This window comes from Bubalus bubalis, chromosome 3 (genome assembly GCF_019923935.1).
Source record: "Bubalus bubalis isolate 160015118507 breed Murrah chromosome 3, NDDB_SH_1, whole genome shotgun sequence".
In the NCBI taxonomy this organism is placed as follows: domain Eukaryota; kingdom Metazoa; phylum Chordata; class Mammalia; order Artiodactyla; family Bovidae; genus Bubalus; species Bubalus bubalis.
The window spans coordinates 34036829-34055203 of record NC_059159.1 but is presented as its reverse complement, the minus strand read 5'-3'; the positions used below and the strand labels follow the sequence as shown (position 1 = coordinate 34055203).

Below are 18375 nucleotides of genomic sequence, written 5' to 3'. Positions count from 1 at the left end.
CAAGAGGTCCCTGCCCACCCTCAGGACAGATTCCTCCATAGCAACTATGTAACCTGCCACCATGGCACAAAGGTCATAGCTCCCCCTGGTCCAGTGTCCCGCAGGGGCCCCACTGGCCTCGACCTAGGTCGGAGAACTCACGCTTTGGTTGAACATGTCCGTCTCGTGCCGCAGCTGTGTGTACTGGCAAAGGTGCTGCCGTATCATCTCCACCCTCTCCACCTCCAGCCGCTCCAGCTCCTGCCGAGGAGGAAACCCACAGAGACCTCTGGGGGGGTGTCCCTTCAACCTGGGGACCTTCCCCCTACACGGGTCCTTGACCATCCTAGAGGCAAAACACAGATGCTGCCCGACTCCCTGGGGTCTGGCGAGGCACCCACCCCGTATCTGGGGGTGAAGGTATAGCCAAGGACGCAGTAGCTGCTGTTTCTGAATCTCCTTCTGCCAGGCATGGTGGGTACTTTGAGCTTTCCATGCATCGCTTAATTGTCCTCATCACAATGTTAAGAGATACAGGTTCTGTTCTTACCTTTTCCAAACAAGGGAAGGAACACCTCGAGAGGTTACATCGCTTGCCCAAAGTGACAGGGAATTATGGGAGCAGTGGGATTTGCACTTTTGTGCATTTCTTTTTTTTTTTTTTTTTGGCTGTACAGGATCTTAGTTGCGGCATGTGGGATGTAGTTCCCTGACCAGGGATTGACCCCAGGCCACCTACACTGGGAGTGTGGAGTCTTAGCCACTGGACCACCAGGAAGCCCCCTGTTGTGCCCTTAATCAAACTTCTGCACCGCTGCAGCCCCAGGCCCTGACGGGGCTGAGAAACAAAACATGTGCAGGAGCTTCTGCCCTTCAACCTCTTGGGGCTTTGTCCCTGGACCTCTGCTGAGTGGCCTCGTTTCTGTCCACCCTGAGTGCTGAGGGACAGGCCGCGGAGGCAGGAGGGCCAGGAGCGGGGTGGCCAAGGCCACAGGGAAGAGCAGAAATTTGCTTTGGCTCCTAGATGGCCCTGCATCTTTGGAATTTAGGGGATCCGGCCACTATTCTGTGTCCAACTAGGTCACTGCCCAGGTGATTAGCCAGGGAGTCGGGGGAGTAAGCAGGAAGCTTAATTAGGAGATTAACCAGGAGGAAATCTAGGTCACTGTCCCTGGGGGAGGCCTCTAATCTGCTCTGGTGGGCTGGTGCCTGGGGAAGGCAGAGGGTTAGTCCCGTGCTGGATGGGCAGATGGACGGGGGTGGCTTGGGGCAGAGGGATGGTGTGATAAGCACTTGGCAGGACACCTCCTTTCTCACCTGGCCCAGTGGCCCAAGTGCCAACCCATCTCACCATCTACTCAGCGGGTGCTGACTTCACAGAAATACTCAGGAGAGCAAAGAAGTGGTCCGATGCCTGTTCCCCCACCCCGGTCAGAGGCCTCCCCCACTGCTCCAACCTCACCCATCCACACGTCTCGCAAGGCTCTGTGATTGTAGACCCTTAATTCTTCTGGGGGTAGGAAGGTCCACATTTCCTACAACTTGGCTATTTTTCCTCAATGGACCACTCTCTGCTCGGTTGACCCTGACCCCTCAGGACGATACGGCAAGAGCCCATAGCTGCCTGTGTTCACACAGTAGGAAGTGCCCGAGCAAGGGTATGAATCCACATGGCCTGGCCTGGAGATAAGCTCTCAGTCTCAACATTAGAGCAGATCTAATGACCATCTCTCACCTCCACCCATCGACCTCACATCCACCAGCATCCACCCACAGCTTCCTGAGCGCCCACCCCTGCGGGGACATGCTTCCGCATCTCCGGTCACTCACCAATGTGGTGGTCACCATCTCTTCAAACCACTTGGACTGGGCCTGGTTGTAGAGGTCCACACAGCGCATGAGGTCATCTCCTGCAAAGGGCCAAGGCCACTGTCACTCCTCACCAGGGCTGCCCTCTGCCACCTGCACCCCACGGCCGAGGTGATGGAGGCAAAGAAGGGGCAACCCAGCATTATCAAAGACTGGCTTCAGAGCATCCACCTGAACTTGACTCCAGATGCCAAAAACTCAGGAAGGGGGTCTCTCAGTAAAAGTGTATGTACGGTGTGGGTGGGGGTACTCCGGGGACCCCTCAAGTCTATCTTAAGCCCCAGAAATGCTTCCTCCTCTAGAGATGGCAGTTTGATTTCACATTGGCAAGTCCTGCTTGGTTGAACATGTGTCTCAAGCAACTCGGTACTAGTTACAGAAGGGAAGTTTGCACATCACGTCTGTCCACTGGTGTGTCTGTGTGTCTGTGGTTGTGTGTCTGTATGCGTGTGTCTGTGTGTGTGTACAGGCAGCAGGCTGTCATTCTGAAATTCAAGAGAACGTGTCTGATGCTTTATGGCTCATTCATGTACAATAATGGTATAAAAACAGGCACCAGAGTTTAACACACCAATGCCAGGATACTGGCTACCTTGGGAAACAGAGAAAGGGTCCGGGTGGGAAGGGATGGGCTCTTTCCATAGCATTTCTTAAGACAGACATCTGAAACAAACTGTTCTATCTTGATGGCCAGTGTGTTCTTTATGTAATTGTATATGTTTGAGACAGTTTATAGTTAGAAAGAAAGCAACCTGAAAGTGTTACTAAGGTCCTGGTACCCTAGACTCTTGCTACAAAGAACACAATTCCTGAACCAGAAGCACTGGTACACCCTGGATATTTGCTCCAAATGTGATCTCATGATGTTCCCCAGACAGGGTGAACCAGAAACGATTTGCACAAGCTCCTTGGGTGACCCATGTGCACATCACAGTTGGAGGAGCACAGGTCGGTCTCACAGAGCTTCCTGATTATCACAGGGTTCCAGAGAAAGAAGACACCAGGGACTTCACTCACGATGGGAAAACTCATGAGTGAACCCAACGATAATGGGTTAACCCTTCAAAGGGATCCCTAGAATGGCATCACTTGCTCACGTGTATTCAGATATGAAAGCGAAGGGAAGTGGGGAGGGTTATGCCCAGTGCCTGGCTCAGGGCCTCCTCCCCAGTGAGCCACACCATTATCTGGGAGCTAAGCCTTGAGTAACAGAACCCACATCAAGGGCTTGGTTCATTTTGCTCTTGGTCCAAGGCCAATGGCCGGGCCCTTGATCCCAAGCAGGACTGAACTGGAGGGAAGACAGCGGCTATTTCACTGCAGTCAGAGTCCCACCAAAAGCCTGGGCCTGACCCTGGGTAAGGTCACCCTTATAAACACAATATGAAACTCCCAAAGCTTTATTTGTTGATCCTGACGTTAAGAACATGCTTCACGAACCTCTGCAACATCAGGAAATAAAGTAGATGAAGGCAGGTGTGTCTCTTCCCTATGTAGTCCAAGGGTTTGAAATCGGACCCTTCTGAACAGTACGGGTTAAGGACATGGATTCTGGAACCAGACTACTGGGGTGTCATATAGCTCTACTGTTTACTAGCTGTGCAGCCTTGGACCAAGTGGATTCACCTGCCTGTGCCTCAGTTTCTTCATCTGTAAAATGGGGATAATAACAGTACTTTCAGAGAGCCACAGTGAAGATTAGACAAACCAAGAAAAAAAAAAAGAAAAAGAAATACAAAGAACAAAATAAAAAATAAACCACTTATGAACAATATTTGCAATTCAAATGACAAAATGTTGATTTTCCTAACATAATCCCTGTCAATCAATCAATGAGAACAAGACCCGACATCTGACAAGAAAATGGGAAGAGAATATGAGTGAATCATTTTAAAAGTCACAGATGATTTAAAAGTCTATTTTTAAAATGCTCAACTCCACTCAAAAAGCAGTGTAAATTAAATTAGAAACAAAATACTATTTTTCACTAGATAGCTAGGATATCAAAATGAGACAGGATACAGTGTTGACAAGAGTTTAGGGAACAGGCATTCATAGAGAGTAGGCACACCCATCTGCAAAGCAACTTGGAAACATCCATCAGAATGAATACAAGCCTCTGACCCAGTTACACCCCCCCACATCCCGGCGACGTGCAGACCCCCACCCCCCACAGAGAGGCATTTATAGTCACAGCATCGCTGGCACTGACAAACACTCTGAAACAATCTGAGAGTCCTACAAAAGTCCATTAGGGGAATGATGAAATACATCTGGATACAATCATATACTCGCACGTTATTCAACTGTTTAGGAAATCTGATGTACATAAATGGATGGGTAAATAAACTGATGATGAAACAGACCTATCTCTAAGATACATCTATTAAAATGTAAGTTCAGAACAGTATAATATGATATGTATATACATTTAAAAACATTAAAAAAAATTAGGGTGTGTCGACAGTGACTATATCTGGAGAATAAGATTTTATATTCTTATATGTTGATTAAAATATTTTGTCAAGCAGCAATATTGTTTTTGTAACATAATTATTTAACAGTTTCTGTAGTTAAGCTAATTTAAATGTGCCTCTCCTCTCCTTGGGTTTTCTTTCCTACTCCCAACAAGTGTAGCATGGCGTCTGTTTCTACTACTGTGCTATTAAAGATTTTTATATAAATGTTGCATTTATATTACATTATTCTGTTATGACATATTTACACCACCTTATTTCCAAATGTCCCTAAGATGGCTGTTTCTCATCCTTTAATGAACTAATTACACCAGGTTCACCAGAAGTTGGGGTGAAAAAGATTTAGAGACCAAACCATCCAATCCAAACCTTATCTCACAGCACATATTCTAATCCCAGAAAGCAAAATGCATTGACCTTGTACACTGCGAAACTGGTTGTTAAGCAATATTGAAATTAAAAAAAAAAAACTTTCTTGCTGATTTTTCTCCCCCTTCCTTGTGCATTAGCTAATTTTTACCTCTAGGTGGAAGCAGAAGCTGACTCACAGGAATATTTTGGAGAGAATCTGAAATAGGGTTCTTTCTTTTCTTTTTTAAAAATATTTTCTTGGCTGCACTGCAAGGCATGAGGGTTCTTAGTTATCCAACCAGGTGTCAAACCTGCACCCCTTGCGCTGGAAGCGAGTAGTCTTAACCACTGAATTGCCTGAGAAGTCCCTGAAATACCGATTATTTCTTTAAACAAAACGTCAGCCTCTATTCTGTGTCAGAAGTCCATGACTAGAGGAGAACCTCTGGAGAACTATTACCCGGGGAGGTGGGGCAACTTGGTGGGTGGGTGGGGTTTGCACTTCAAGGAACTCCAGGCAGGGGCAGGACCCCTCAATTCCAGGTCCTGGAGGAGTCTGCCCACCACCTGACCAGAGACCCTGGGGCTTGGGCCAGAAGCAGCCCTCTCTGGGTAGGGTGTGGGGAGACCCCTCCATCGGCACTGCTTCCCGCTCCACTGCCTGCACCCCCCAGTCTCGCCCTGTGGAACGCATGTTCCCAGGCACCCCATCTCCCAGCCTCTCCTGTCCATGCCTCTGGGACCAGGTGAGGACAGAGAGGGCAGCAGGCGACAGGGCCGCACTCACCCGCCTGCGTGGACTTCCTCCGGGCCTTCTTGATGTCCTCCTCCGTCTTGTTGCTCAGCTTGATCTCCAGCTGCTGGGTCTTCATCTCCAAGTCTCTCTGCCGCTCCGTGAGGGCTTTTCGGGCCTGGGGTCCAAGGACGTGGAGTTAATCACAGGCTCAGAGACAGCAAGGGCCCACTGGGCCTGGCCTCCTTTTTTAGGTTGCTGTTCAGTCGCTAAGTTGTGTCTGACTCTTTGCAACCCCGTGGACTGCAGCACGCCACACTCCCCTGTCCGTCACTATCTCCTGGAGTCTGCTCATCATGTCCATTGAGTTGGTGATGCCATCCAACTATCTTGCCCTCTGCCACCCCCTTTTCCTCTTGCCTTTATTTAATCTTTGCCAGCATCAGAGTCTTTCCTAGGTAAGTCCTTTCTTTTCCCTGCTTTGGTAAATAAGGCTACAGGGGCTCTGTTAGGCTGAGTGGCCAGACCAGCATCACTCAGCCAGCTGGGGACCACACTGAGGCTGCAAAGCATCCTTTCATCCTTGGCCTAGAGCAAGCCCCTCAGAGCATGTTTTCACTGGAGCATGTACATGCACTGGGGACCCAGGCAGTCCTGAGACCACAGCTTCTCCAGGGTGGCAGGGACCACAGAGATCATCGACATCACCTTCCAACAGTGCTCAGCAGCTGGCGACACCAGCCTCCCCATTCTGGGGTGGAATGGGCCTGTCAGTGCTGGCCACTGGCAAGGTCTAGGGTGCCTGCAGCAGTAACACGGCCCTCTTCTCCTGCACCCCTCCCAAAGGCGATGGGGTCAGCCCCAGGGGGAGACCTCTCTCTGCTCCATAACTGACCATCAGAGCTCCCAGAAAGGTCAGACCACCTTGGCCTCTGGGAGCGGGGTGGTCCAGTCAGGAAGGATTCTGCCAGGTGAGACCCAGACAAAGGGGCCCTGTGTGGACTGGCAGTACATCCAGGCTTCAGGACCCTCAAAATCAGGGTGTATCTTGTCTCACATTCTACAACCCCAAGGCAGGTGCAGCCTCTCCCACCCTCACTGGGAATCTGAGCACCAGGGGAAGCACACACGTAACCTTCGGCCGGGGGAGGGGGTTCTCACACTACCCCCCAACCCCAGATCCGGCTGCAAGGGGGGACAAACACACGGAGCCCCTGCCGGCCCCCAGTCCCTGCTCCCTCCAGCAGGACCCCTCCCACTCCGCGACCTGGGCCCTCACCTTCTCCACTGCGGCGTAGCGGCTGGCAAGCTGCTTGCGGAGGTCTGCGATGTGGTGGTCACACTTCTTCATGTCCTTCTTGAAGTTCTCGCGGAAGTTCATCAGGGGCTTCTCCACCTCGCTGTGCAGCTGTTGATGGAGGAGACACACTCAGGACCCGGGGGGCACCAGCTATGAGAGGAGGGAGGGGGTGCTCTCCCCCACCCCGTGGGTGAGGGTGGATACCATCTCACAGGGAGGTCAGAGACACGTGGTTGTGAGAGAGTCAGTTCCTAGGCAGGTTGATAGGGAGTCTAGGGGTCCCCAAGGAGAGAGGGGTCTGGAATTCTCAAGGAGGAAGAAAGGACAAACTTTTTTTCTTTCTCCACATTCCTTAGGATTATATAACAATAATGTATCCTGCCTAAGGACAGTCTTTGGATTCAACCTTCTGTTATCTTAAAATGTTAATGATGGGAGTAGACCTGGTCTTTACAAGGATGTATCTTGCCTGAGGACAGTGTTATCTTAAAATGTAAATTATGGGAGTACATCTGATGAGGTCTTTACAACCTCCAGATATTCTTTGGATTATATAACTTCATTGTTAACACTATCAAGCGGGTACTCTTTCTGCCCCCTTCTGATGCCTATGTCAGAAGCTTTCTCTATCTCCTTTATACTTTAATAAAACTTTATTACACAAAAGCTCTGAGCGATCAAGCCTTGTCTCTGGCCCTGGATTGAATTCTTCTCCTCCGGGGGCCAAGAATCCTGGTGTCTTCGCCTGATTCAACAACAACCTTTCACTTGTGTATGCGGTTGAGGAAGTCACCTCCACCGGCCAGGCCCAGGGTTCACACCAAAGGATGGGTTAGTGCCTGGAGCCCACCAAGTCCCTGTGGGCACCCTCTTCCTGTGTGAAGCCCACACAGGAGCCTCCTCTGGGGCTTTGCTCAGATGTAATCTCCCTTACTTTCTAAACTGGGAGTTTTGGGGACCATCCCTGTGACCCCAAACACTCAGCCACTATCACAAGGGCAACATTTAACCAGGCGATCTCGGGTCGGTTCTACTTATTGATCATCTACCACGTGCCAGGTGCAAGGACCACAGATGATGTGCGTGTGGTCCGAATCTCCAGGAAGCCATGGTGGAAGCTCACAGGGACCCTTCCTGCGCTGTGCCCGCTGGTCTGCGTGGAGGCTGGCACACCCCCACACCAAGAGTGGACCAGCCTTGCAACTCTAGGGCCAGAGAAGGGCCCTTTATGCTCTGAGAGGTGCTGGGTGGCATCAGGTTTCCCAGCTTTCTTTCATTCCTTTCCTCTTTCCCACCCCACTCTCTTTGGAAGGAGAACTTTTACTTAAAACTTTTTTGGGGTGTATGAACATGAGATGCATGTGATAACAGATAAATATGGACCTGCTGTGGTCAAAGGCACAGTCTAGTGGCCTCCCTGCCCCCGACTCAGCCTCTCAGAACCTCACCCACCCTGTCTCGGCTCCTAAGGCCCCTAACATAACCTCTAGGACCTCCTTACTGGCCTCCTAGGGCCTCTGACTTGGCCTTCGAGGGTCTCTCAACCTCCACCCTTCTCGCTGGGAATCAGAACTGAACCTCCCTGGATGGATAACGTGCCAGCTCTGGGACTTCTCTCCCTCCTCACCAGGCTCTTTCTTGCTACATTACCTTTTCCCCAGAGGCCTCAAGGATGGAGGTGCTCCCTGTACCAAACCACTGATTACATGTTGACTCTGAACTCTAGGAGGGTGGAGGACATGCTGGCTGGGCCCCTGCTGTATCCACAGTGCCTGGCCGGAGCTGGTACACAGGGGGCCCTCCTGCACTACTCAGAAAAATGACAAGATTTTCGGGGCCCGATGCTCTGGGTGACAAGATGATGCTTTGCTGGTGGATGACCTTCAAAGACTAATGGAGCGGGGGCTGCACTTCCACCCTTCCCCTCATGTTGGCTGTAATGTCTGCTATCACATTTTTGAGCCCTGGGAAGATTCCTTGCACAGGAAAACACCCCCATCTGGTGGCAATCTGTAAGATGTTACAAACTTAAGTGCTTTTGAGACCTAGGGAACCCCTTCCCCACACAGATTAGGCACTGGGGGAGGAAGGGGAGGGCTGCATAGTTGGCTGCCTTGGTAACCTGCTCCTGGTTGCGGGTCTATGTGGGTTAACTTGGCTTGTTGACCCAGTAACTCTGAGCTCTCTTTCTGAGGCCCTGGACTGCGAGTGATTTCCATATATTCATATGCCCAGGAGTGACCTGCAGAGACTTGTCAATACTCAGGATTTCACGGTCCTGGCCCCAGACTGTGTGGTCTGGGGAGGGATCAAGATCCTGCCAGGACCCCCAAGGCTCTCCCCAAATTCCAAATGACATTCTGGAAACATCACACTATTGGCTGTCAGAAGTGATTCAATCCCATGGATTGAAGACCCACAGTCTCACTCTATATTTTAAGTACTTTAACAAAAAGGCTAATTTTTTAAGAAAGTTGGCTAGATATCTTTATACTCATTCTTAAGTTTTAAGCATCTCTGGCTAACCAGGAGGCCAAAGTCCTCCACACAAGCTCGTCCTTATGAACTTGAACTGGCCTGGCTTGGTTGCAATAGGCCATTGAAGCCATTCAGTTTGCCTTTCAGAATTTCTGCCTCTTGCTTCCACGTCACTCATCAGAAGACAGCAAGAGAAGTCTCAGATCGGAAGGAATTTCAGACACCACAGGAAGACCTTGGAGAAACTGTGGGTTGGGTGATGGACCACCACAATAAAGTGAATGTCATAAAAAAGTGAGTGTTGCAATAGACCAGGTCACATGGATGCTCTGGTTTCCCAGTGTGCACGAAAGCGATGGTTTTATACTACACTGTAGTCTGTTAGGGCTTCCCAGGTGGCTCAGCGGTAAAGAATTCGCCTGCCAATGCAGGAGACGCAGGAGATGTGGGTTCGGTCCCTGGGTCAGGAAGACCCCCTGGAGGAGGAAATGGCAACGGACTCCAGTATTCTTGCCTGGAAAATCTCATGGACTGAGAAGCCTGCGGGCTACGGTCCACAGAGTTGAAAAGAGTCGGACATGACTAAGCATGCATGCTATTAAGTGTGCAATAGCATTACATCTTAAAAATGTTCATGCCTTAATTTTAAAAACACTTATTGCTTGGATTTCCCTGGTGGTCCAGTGGTTAAGACTCTGTGCTCCCAAGCCAGGGGGCACAGGTTCGATCCCTGGTCGGGGAGCTAAGATCTTGCATGCTGTGGGTATGGTCAAAATAAAAATATTTATTTCTAAAAAATGCTAACCATCATCTGACAGTGCAGGGTTGCCACACATCTTCAATTTGTAAAAAAGACACACTAAAGCCAAGTACTATATAGAACAAGGATGCCTGTATCTGGTCCCGTGTTTCTCAAACAGCGCATTGCTAAGAGCTGTGAAATGGTTAGTGGATCAGGACGGCTTTTTGATGAGCATAGCCCAGACATGAAGAGGAAACATCAGAGATGTTTTAGCCACATACAGGGGGTATCTGTATGTGATTATCTAGGTGTGGATACATGTGTGCTCTGGGTGGCCACGGAAAATGTATAACTGGGTCACAGTCAAGTCAGTTTCAAGTCTCACTGATTTGGTCCAAACACTTCACTTCACACTTGAAAAAAATGGAAGCCCAGAAATGCTAAATGGCTTCCCTCAAGATCACAAAGCTTGTGAGTGATAGCACTGATAAAAAATCATTTTTTTATCATTCTCTTGATGCCCTCTGTGCCCCCCCCAAAAATCTTCTGGCTGAATACATGGCCTCGATTGCATGATTAAATTTTCTCCCATCGCAAGGAATTTTTCTATTCTCTCTTCCTCACCCAGAAGCAGGTATAACTTCCTTTATACAGAGCAATCTTATTTCTTTAATAGTCTGTTGCTATGAATAATGGCTCAAGCTAGGAGACTTAGAAAAGCCTAAGATCCCTGGAATGAAATTGCATTTCTTAAAGAGCTCTTGCCCCTCGACACAGAATACTCAGGAAGGACATTTTCAAGGAGGCTTTTGGAGCAGATGTTAAAATGGGTTTTGCACATGTGCAGCTATATTTATCTATGGCGGATGGATAGTCTTTTCTTTTTAAGGAATTGTCACACAACCACTGGGCTGCTACTATGGCTGCCTGAGGCCACCAACATTGACTGATGGGCTGGAGGCAGCAGACATTCTTATGGAAAAATCTATGTGTGAATTTTGTGTGAGTATTTTTCAGAAGCCTCCCATCAGCTAGATGAAGCCAGCTCTGAATTAAAACATCCCGGCATTTGGAAGATCAGCCTGTACCACTGTGGAGAGCCCCTAAGAGAGGGCAGTGTGCTTCAGCACAGAGTTCTGGGTTTTAAATGCCACTGGTCTGCCCAGAGGAAAGGTCCAGGGGTCAAGGCTCCAACCCACTCAGTCTTCTCCTTTGTTTCCTCAGTAGCTGAGCCCACTTGGCTGTGGGACCACGGGCTGTGACTTGACCTCTTTGTTCCTTCTCATTTGTGAAACAACTATGTTGTCTTGCATTATGGCTGATACAACTGAGGGAGATGAGTTACATCCTGCACATGACACTCACATAACCATGATACTGTGATACATGGGGTTGGCTGTATATGTTAGGATTTTCCCATGTTACAGAAAATCCCAAATGGACTTTTTGGCCAACCAAATGACAACGTGTTTATTTTGCTCTTCATCCCCAGCTCCTGGCCGGAACTCCTAGAGCCTTTGTAATTTCCTAAACAACAAAGGTGCTGCGAGAGCATCTTCTGATTTAATATTTGGTCTTTGAGCCCAGTTCTGACACCAAACTCCTACATTTCTTAGAATTTCTTATGAGACGAGTCTTGGTGGGCTCCTGGATGGGGGTTTGTCACCAAAAAGATCAGGCCATGATTGGAACTTTCAGCCCCCTCCTCCGATCCCCTGGAGGGAGAGGAAAGGGGCTGGAGACTGAGTTAATAATTATGCCTATGTGATGAAGGACTTTCCCCGGAGCTCAGCTGGTAAAGAATCTGCCTGCAGTGTAGGAAAACCCAGTTTGATCCCTGGGTTGGGAAGATCCCCTGAAGAGGGATAGGCTACCCATTCCAGTATTCATGGGCTTCCCTGGTAGCTCAGATGGTAAAGAATACACCTGCAATGAGGGAGACCTGGGTTTGATCCCTGGGTTGGGAAGATCCCCTGGAGGAGGGCATGGCAACCCCACTCCAGTATTCTTGCCTAGAGAATCCCCATGGACAAGGAGCCTGGTGGGCTACAGCCCAAGGGGTTGCAAAGAGTCAGACACAACTGAGCGACTAACACACAGCACATGTGATGAAACCTCCACAAAAGTCTGAAAAATCACAGTTTCAAAGAGGTTCTGAGTTGGTGAACACACCCATGTGCTGGGATGTGCACCCCCAGCACCATGGGGACAGACACTCCTGCACTCAGGACCCTTTCTTACCTGACCCTGAGCATCTGTTCATCTGTGGCCTTTATCATACCCTTTAATATATAATAAACTGATGAATAAGTGTCTCCCTGAGTTTTGTGAGCTCTTCTAATAAGTTACCAAACCTGACGAGGGGATCACTGAAAACCCTGATTTGCAGCCAAGCGGGACAGAAGTTGTGAGTAACCCAGTGACCCACTACTTATAACAGCCGTCTGAAGCAAGGGTGGCCCCAAGGGACTGGGTCCTTAACCTGCAGGATCTGACGCTGAGCTCGGGGCAGTTAAGTGTCAGAAGTGAATTACACTGTAGGACCCCCAGCTGGGGTCAGGGAATTGGTCAGTGTGGGGAAAACCCAGACATTTGGTGCCTAGAAGTAGTGCTGTGGAGTATGTGTAAGAATTTGCTCAGTCGTGTCTGACTCTTTGCAACCCCGTGGACTGTAGGCCGCCAGGCTCCTCTGTCCATGGAATTCTCCGGGCCAGAATACTGGAGTGGGTAGCCGTTCCCTTCTCCAAGGGATCTTCCCGACCCAGGGATCGAACCCAGGTCTGCTGCATTGCAGGCGGATTCTTCACTGCCTGAGTCACCAGTGCTGTGGGCAGCAGTAGTAAAAAGTAAGATTATAGGAAAACTGCATGGGGGAGGGCTCGGTCACCCAGTGAGCACTTCACAAAGGACTGAGAATTGGGGGCCTGCTGATGGGGAGTAAAGGCCACCAGGATTCCCAGGGATCCAGCAGGTGACCATTTAGAAGGCTGCAGACCTGGCTCCCAGCCTCGATGCTCACAACACTCACAACACAGCCTCACCATTCATCTCACGGTCAATGGAGGTTTCTACAGCTGCAGAGGTTGGAGCTGCCAGGGGTTAGGAGAGCAGGAGGGAGACCTAGAGGGAACATTGCTGTGATCTACAGCTTAAAAATAACTCACTGCTCTGTATACAAGGTTCAAAGGTGACTCATTTACGGGGCTCCTTTCTCTCCCAGTGCTGGAGAGGCAATTTCCTTGTGAAATGGTTGGTGTCTAAGGTTAGTGCGCCCTTGTTGGTCCAGGAGTTCTCACTCACATTTGGGTGTCAACTCCCTCTCGGGGCACCAGCACCCTTCAGGAGCAGGGAGCTGGTGATGGCACTGTTTCTCCTCCTACCTCAGCTCTTTATAAAGCTCCTTCGCACATCTCAACTGTATGAGTCATTCATTCTGCCCGTGGTGTGCAGAGAACCATCATGGGGCAGGGTGGGGAGACCTGGAAACAAAGCCAGTTTCCTGTCTCCCTACAGTGCACAAAGCCCAGAAATGCAACTGCTGTGGGAAAAGCACTAGAAAAGAGATAGGACTAGCGAGTGCTGAGCATGGAAATCTCGGGAGAGAGCAGCCATCTTGGGGGATGCCACCTTCAAGTAGTAAAGGAGGTGGTGTACCCCTCAATTTTAAAGTGTGGGCTTACAGGCAACTCTAATCAATGTCCTGCGCTAAGCCATAATGGAAAAGAAAACTTAAAAAGAATGTCTTTTAAAGTGAAAGTCGCTCCGTCATGTCCGACTCTTTACAACTCCATGGACTATACAGGCCATGGAATTCTCCAGGCCAGAATACTGGAGTGTGTAGCCTTTCTGTTCTCCAGGGGATCTTCCCAACATAGGGATCGAACCCAGGTCTCCAGCACTGCAGGCGGATTCTTTACCAGCTGAGCCACAAGGGAAGCCCAAGAATACTGGAGTGGGTAGCCTATCCTTTCTCCAGCGGGATCTTCCCAGCCTAAGAATCAAACCAGGGTCTCCTGCATTGCAGGAGGATTCTTTACCAGCTGAGCTATCAGGGAAGCCCTAAAAAAAAGGACGTCTATGTTGTATATAACTGAGTCACTTTGCTATACAGCAGAGATGAGCACAGCATTGTAAATCAGCTATGTGCTGTGCTGTGCTAAGTCACTAAGTCGTGTCTGACTCTTTGCAACCCCATGGACTGTAGCCTGCCAGGGAATTTCTCCAAGCAAGAAAACTGGAGTGGGAAGCCATTCCCTTCTCTAGGGGGACCTTTCCAACCCAGGGATTGAACCTGGGTCTCCTGCAATGCAGGCAGATTCTTTACCGTCTGAGTTACCAGGGAAGCCCAAGGCTCACCATAGCCCAGGGTTAAACTTGGAGGAATTTTGTGAGTTGATTAGTAAAGAACAACCAGTATTAAAAATTAAATGGTCTAAACTTAAAATTAACAAACTGTATTAAAAACAAAGGTAACACATACCCTCATACCCTCCTATTAATGACATCTGACTATTATCTGCACTCTTGATGGATGTGTATGGCTTTCGATGCTATTTTGTTGGTACAGGGGAGCAACCATCTATTGCTACCGTCTCTTCCTGACTCTTGAAACTTACACCATGGAAACCAGGCAACACCACACACTGGAGCAGCAGCTGCACATGGGTGTTATAAGACCAACCCAGGGAGGGGTTACCTTGGCAGAGAACTTGAGGTGAACTTCAGCCTCATCTGCAAGGCTCTTCTTCACCTGCGCCCACGCTTCTCCCAGGGAGCTGCAACACCAAGGAGACGGTGAGGCTCGAGGACGGACACACTGACCTCAGGGCAGAGGCCACAGCCCTCCCCCCATGAGGCAGGATGGTGGGTCTTGACTCCGAGTCCCTGGGGAACGTACGATGCCTGAGACCATGGACTTGGATGAGGAGGAGGTCGGGCACAAAACAAACATGAGTACCATGCCTTGACCTATGGGACTGGAAAAGCTACCCCAAACGAGCTGAGCATCGTACAGCTGAGAGAACTGACTGCAGCAGCCAGCTGAGTGCCTGGGAAGTGTCCAGAAGCCCAGAGGATTAGGCAGATGGGGCTGGTGGGGGGTGTCACGAGGGCCCTGATACCTGTCCCATGACTGTCCCCTGCCTTCCCATCACCCTCCCTGGTTTGCTGTTGAGGGGTGCACACACCTGCTGGCAAACAAGGAGGGAGAATGGGTGCCTTTCCAGGGAGAAGCCCTTCTCTAACAGAAGGTATCACACAGCCCTGCCTCCAGGCAAACCTCCAGGGGCCTGACTTCTGCGGGGGCGGGCTAAGATGGACCACCTGGGTCTAGGGGCCTCCTAGGGCTGCCCACACAGCTGAGAAGGCTCGCCATCCCCATCTTCAGGAACATGGCCTCCCGACCCATGCTCTAGAACCTATTCTGGCCAGTAATAAAGCCCCAGTGCTGCCCACAGCCAACCAGAGAATGGCAGAGTCCTCTAAGCTAAATTGCTTTTCCACTTGAAAGAGATGTTCCAAGTACAAGCAATCTCCTAAAGTCCCCTGGACTTTTGAAAGCATGCCCCCACGCTCCAGTCTCCCTGATTGAGAACTCTTGAACCTCTCTGACCTTCCCACTGATGCTCCTGCATTCTTGCTCAAGACCTCTTCACCCAGCCAGTACACCAGGGCTGAACGGTCAGTTGACTTCCTTTCATCAAAAAGCCACTTCCCCCAGAGAATTCATTAAACTCGAGTGGCAAAACCTGATTAAAAGACAGCCTGCTGCGAGGCTTCTGGGTTCTGAGCTGAGCAGCCAGCAGCTGAAAATTACCCAACAGAACAGAATGGATCCCTCTGATCAGAGTCCAAGCCTGTCTGGTGGCTCAGGCCAGGGTGGGTGTTTACGGGAAGTGCCTGACCGATTTTATCTAGGAGTCAGACAGCAAAAAAAGGTCTCCTTGGGTGATTCTGGCTGGGGGGCCCACCTGAGAAGGGATGGGGAATTGGGATGACGCAAGCTGCTGACGTCTGTCTTGGCCTGAAGGGCCTGAGCTCATGGGAGCTGGGTTGGGGCCATGCTGGGTGGCCTGTCCCCTCACCTGACTGGGCAGATGTGTAGAGGGCCTAGGGTGGGGAGAAGGAGGGAGTGGAAGGAGTCATGAGAGTCATACAGATACGGGATCAGAATACCAGGTCCAGAAAAAGATTTATCCAAATACGGGTGATCTATGTGCAATAAAGATGCCAAGCATCTTCACGGAGAAACGGACAGCCTTTCAACACCAGGTGCAGAGACAACTCTACATCCACAGGGAAAAAGAAATCCTGCCCCTGACCCCACGCCACGCACACAGGTGACCTCCAGATGGATCGCACAACTAGGATAAAAGTCCACTGCTCACAGCAGCAGTCCTGGGGAGAAGCGGGAGCTCCATGACAGTGAGGTCAAAGGGGGCGTTTCTCCCTGCAGCGAAGCTACTCACCAGCCTGCGGGAGATTTGAACAAGAGCCCAGAAGCCCTGCTGGTGCTGAGTGTTTGTAAGTCAGCTGTCAGCAAAGCACACGGTCAATAACTGGCCGAGGGATGGTGACAGTGGCCTGAGACTGTCATCTGGACTATTGGGAGGAAAGGCGGAAGCACAGTTTCACACTTAGGGCCATGTCCTTGGCCCCACTGCCAGGTTGGGCCCCCACAGGCAGGAGGACATCACTCCAAACACGCGGACAGGCCTATCTGAGCTGGTTCAGCCCCCTTGCAATATCTTAGCCAGCCTTGAAGCCATATCACAACTTAGGAAAAAAACCATTTAGAAATTCTCTCATTGAAGACTGTGATAAGAGGTTGATGGGAAAAAACAAACAAACAAACAAACACCCCAAGACATAATTTCTGTTCCAGAACACCATCTGGGGCCTGCTAAATCAAAATCCATGTTACTGTCACAATTACCAACCAGGAAAGACCAAAATCCTTTCCACACAGGAGAGCAAAACTGAAGGCAGGATTCATCTCCTGATTCTGTTTATTCTGTACACACCCTGTGGAATCTGAGGGCAACTCAAGTCTCCCCATCAGCATCTTCCTAGGCTACCCTACATCTCTAGGCTCCAGCGTCATGCTCTGAAAGTTTCAGGTGGAACGGCTGACGGACAAAGCCATGTGTGAATGCAAAGCGGTGGGGCTGCAGGTTGTGAACGGGGGCCCGTGTGCCTCCTGGAAGAAGCATGTGTGTGGGAGTGGGATGTAGGTACAGGGTTGATGGGGTATGTGTTCACGGCTGTGTTGCAGGTGAGCAATGCCAATCCATGACTGTGAGTGTGTGGCGGACTGCCCGTGTTTGGGGCTGCACATGTGTACAGCATGCTGGTGAGGCCTGACTCTGGACTCGTGTAGCCGGGAGCATATGCCATGTGCATGGGCAGGATGGAGTGTCTCTGGCAGTGGCCCAGGCTGAGGAGGTGGAATTTCTTAGGAGCAGTAGCACTACACTGCAGGGCATGGGAACACTTAGGAAAGCCCCATTCCCAGTTCAGAGGGGAGACTCCCTCATGGGTCCCTCCTGCCCTGGTCCCAGACTGGGTACATGGAGCAGGAGGAGGCTAGAGGCAGCTTCACTGATGTCCCTGGAAGGGACACTGGCCATGCAGGGCGATCCTGTGGTTTGTGGCCTGCTGGGTCAGTAAAAACCATTCCAATCTCTTGGCTGCATGGCAAGCCCACGAAGAGGCCCTAATCAAAGCTACGTTTGGTTGGCAAAGCCCTGTTCCCTGGAGGATTCAAGCTATGAAGGCAGATTCGGGCTTGTTGAACATCACGGCTCTCTGATGACTATGACAGAGTATCTTGCATCCCCAGGAAGTCTCTATTTGAATCTTCATAGGAGAGATTCAAATAGAGACGGCACTGCAGGGAGGTCAGACTAGAGAGGGGACTTCGGGGGGCCTTTCAGCTCTTACCTCCTGAGATTCTGGTTTTGTTTTGTGATTGAGGGGAAATTCACTTAACACAAATGTAACCAGGGGATTTCCCTGGTGGCCTGATGGCTAAGACTCAGGGCTCCCAATGCAGGGGAGCACTGGGTTTGACCCCTGATCAGGGAACTAGATCCCACATGCCATAACTAAGATCCAGCACAGCCGAAGAAATATTTTTTAAAAAATTAACCACTTCAAAGAGAACAAGCATTTACTACATTGGCCATCCTGGGAAACTACCACCTCTATCTAGTTCCAAAGCACTTTTTATCAATATCACCTGTGATGGACTGAATGATTGTGTTCCCCAAATCCACAGGTTGGAACTCTAGCCCACAGCGTGGCTGTTATTTGGACATTTATCTGTTATTCTAAGGAAGTAATTAGGGTTAAATGAGGTCATAAGGGTGGGGCCCTGATCTGATAGAATTTGTGTGCTCATAGAAAGAGATACTGGAGAGTTCCTTCTTTCTCCTCACCAAGGGAA

The 18375-nt window shown here is 50.1% G+C and overlaps 1 protein-coding gene across 10 annotated transcripts in view; it reads right to left on the bottom strand.

The window, feature by feature from the left end:
• Nucleotides 1-18375, bottom strand: part of GAS7 (growth arrest specific 7) — a 206932-nt gene that overhangs the window by 4231 nt on the left and 184326 nt on the right. For all 10 annotated transcript variants that reach the window (XM_006041664.4, XM_006041666.4, XM_044939279.2 and 7 more), the window contains 5 exons: nt 14626-14704; nt 6689-6817; nt 5464-5587; nt 1810-1889; nt 142-240 (listed from right to left, as the gene is read on the bottom strand). In XM_006041664.4, coding sequence (XP_006041726.1) covers nt 142-240; nt 1810-1889; nt 5464-5587; nt 6689-6817; nt 14626-14704 — 511 coding nt within the window. The remainder of the gene's footprint in view (nt 1-141; nt 241-1809; nt 1890-5463; nt 5588-6688; nt 6818-14625; nt 14705-18375) is intronic.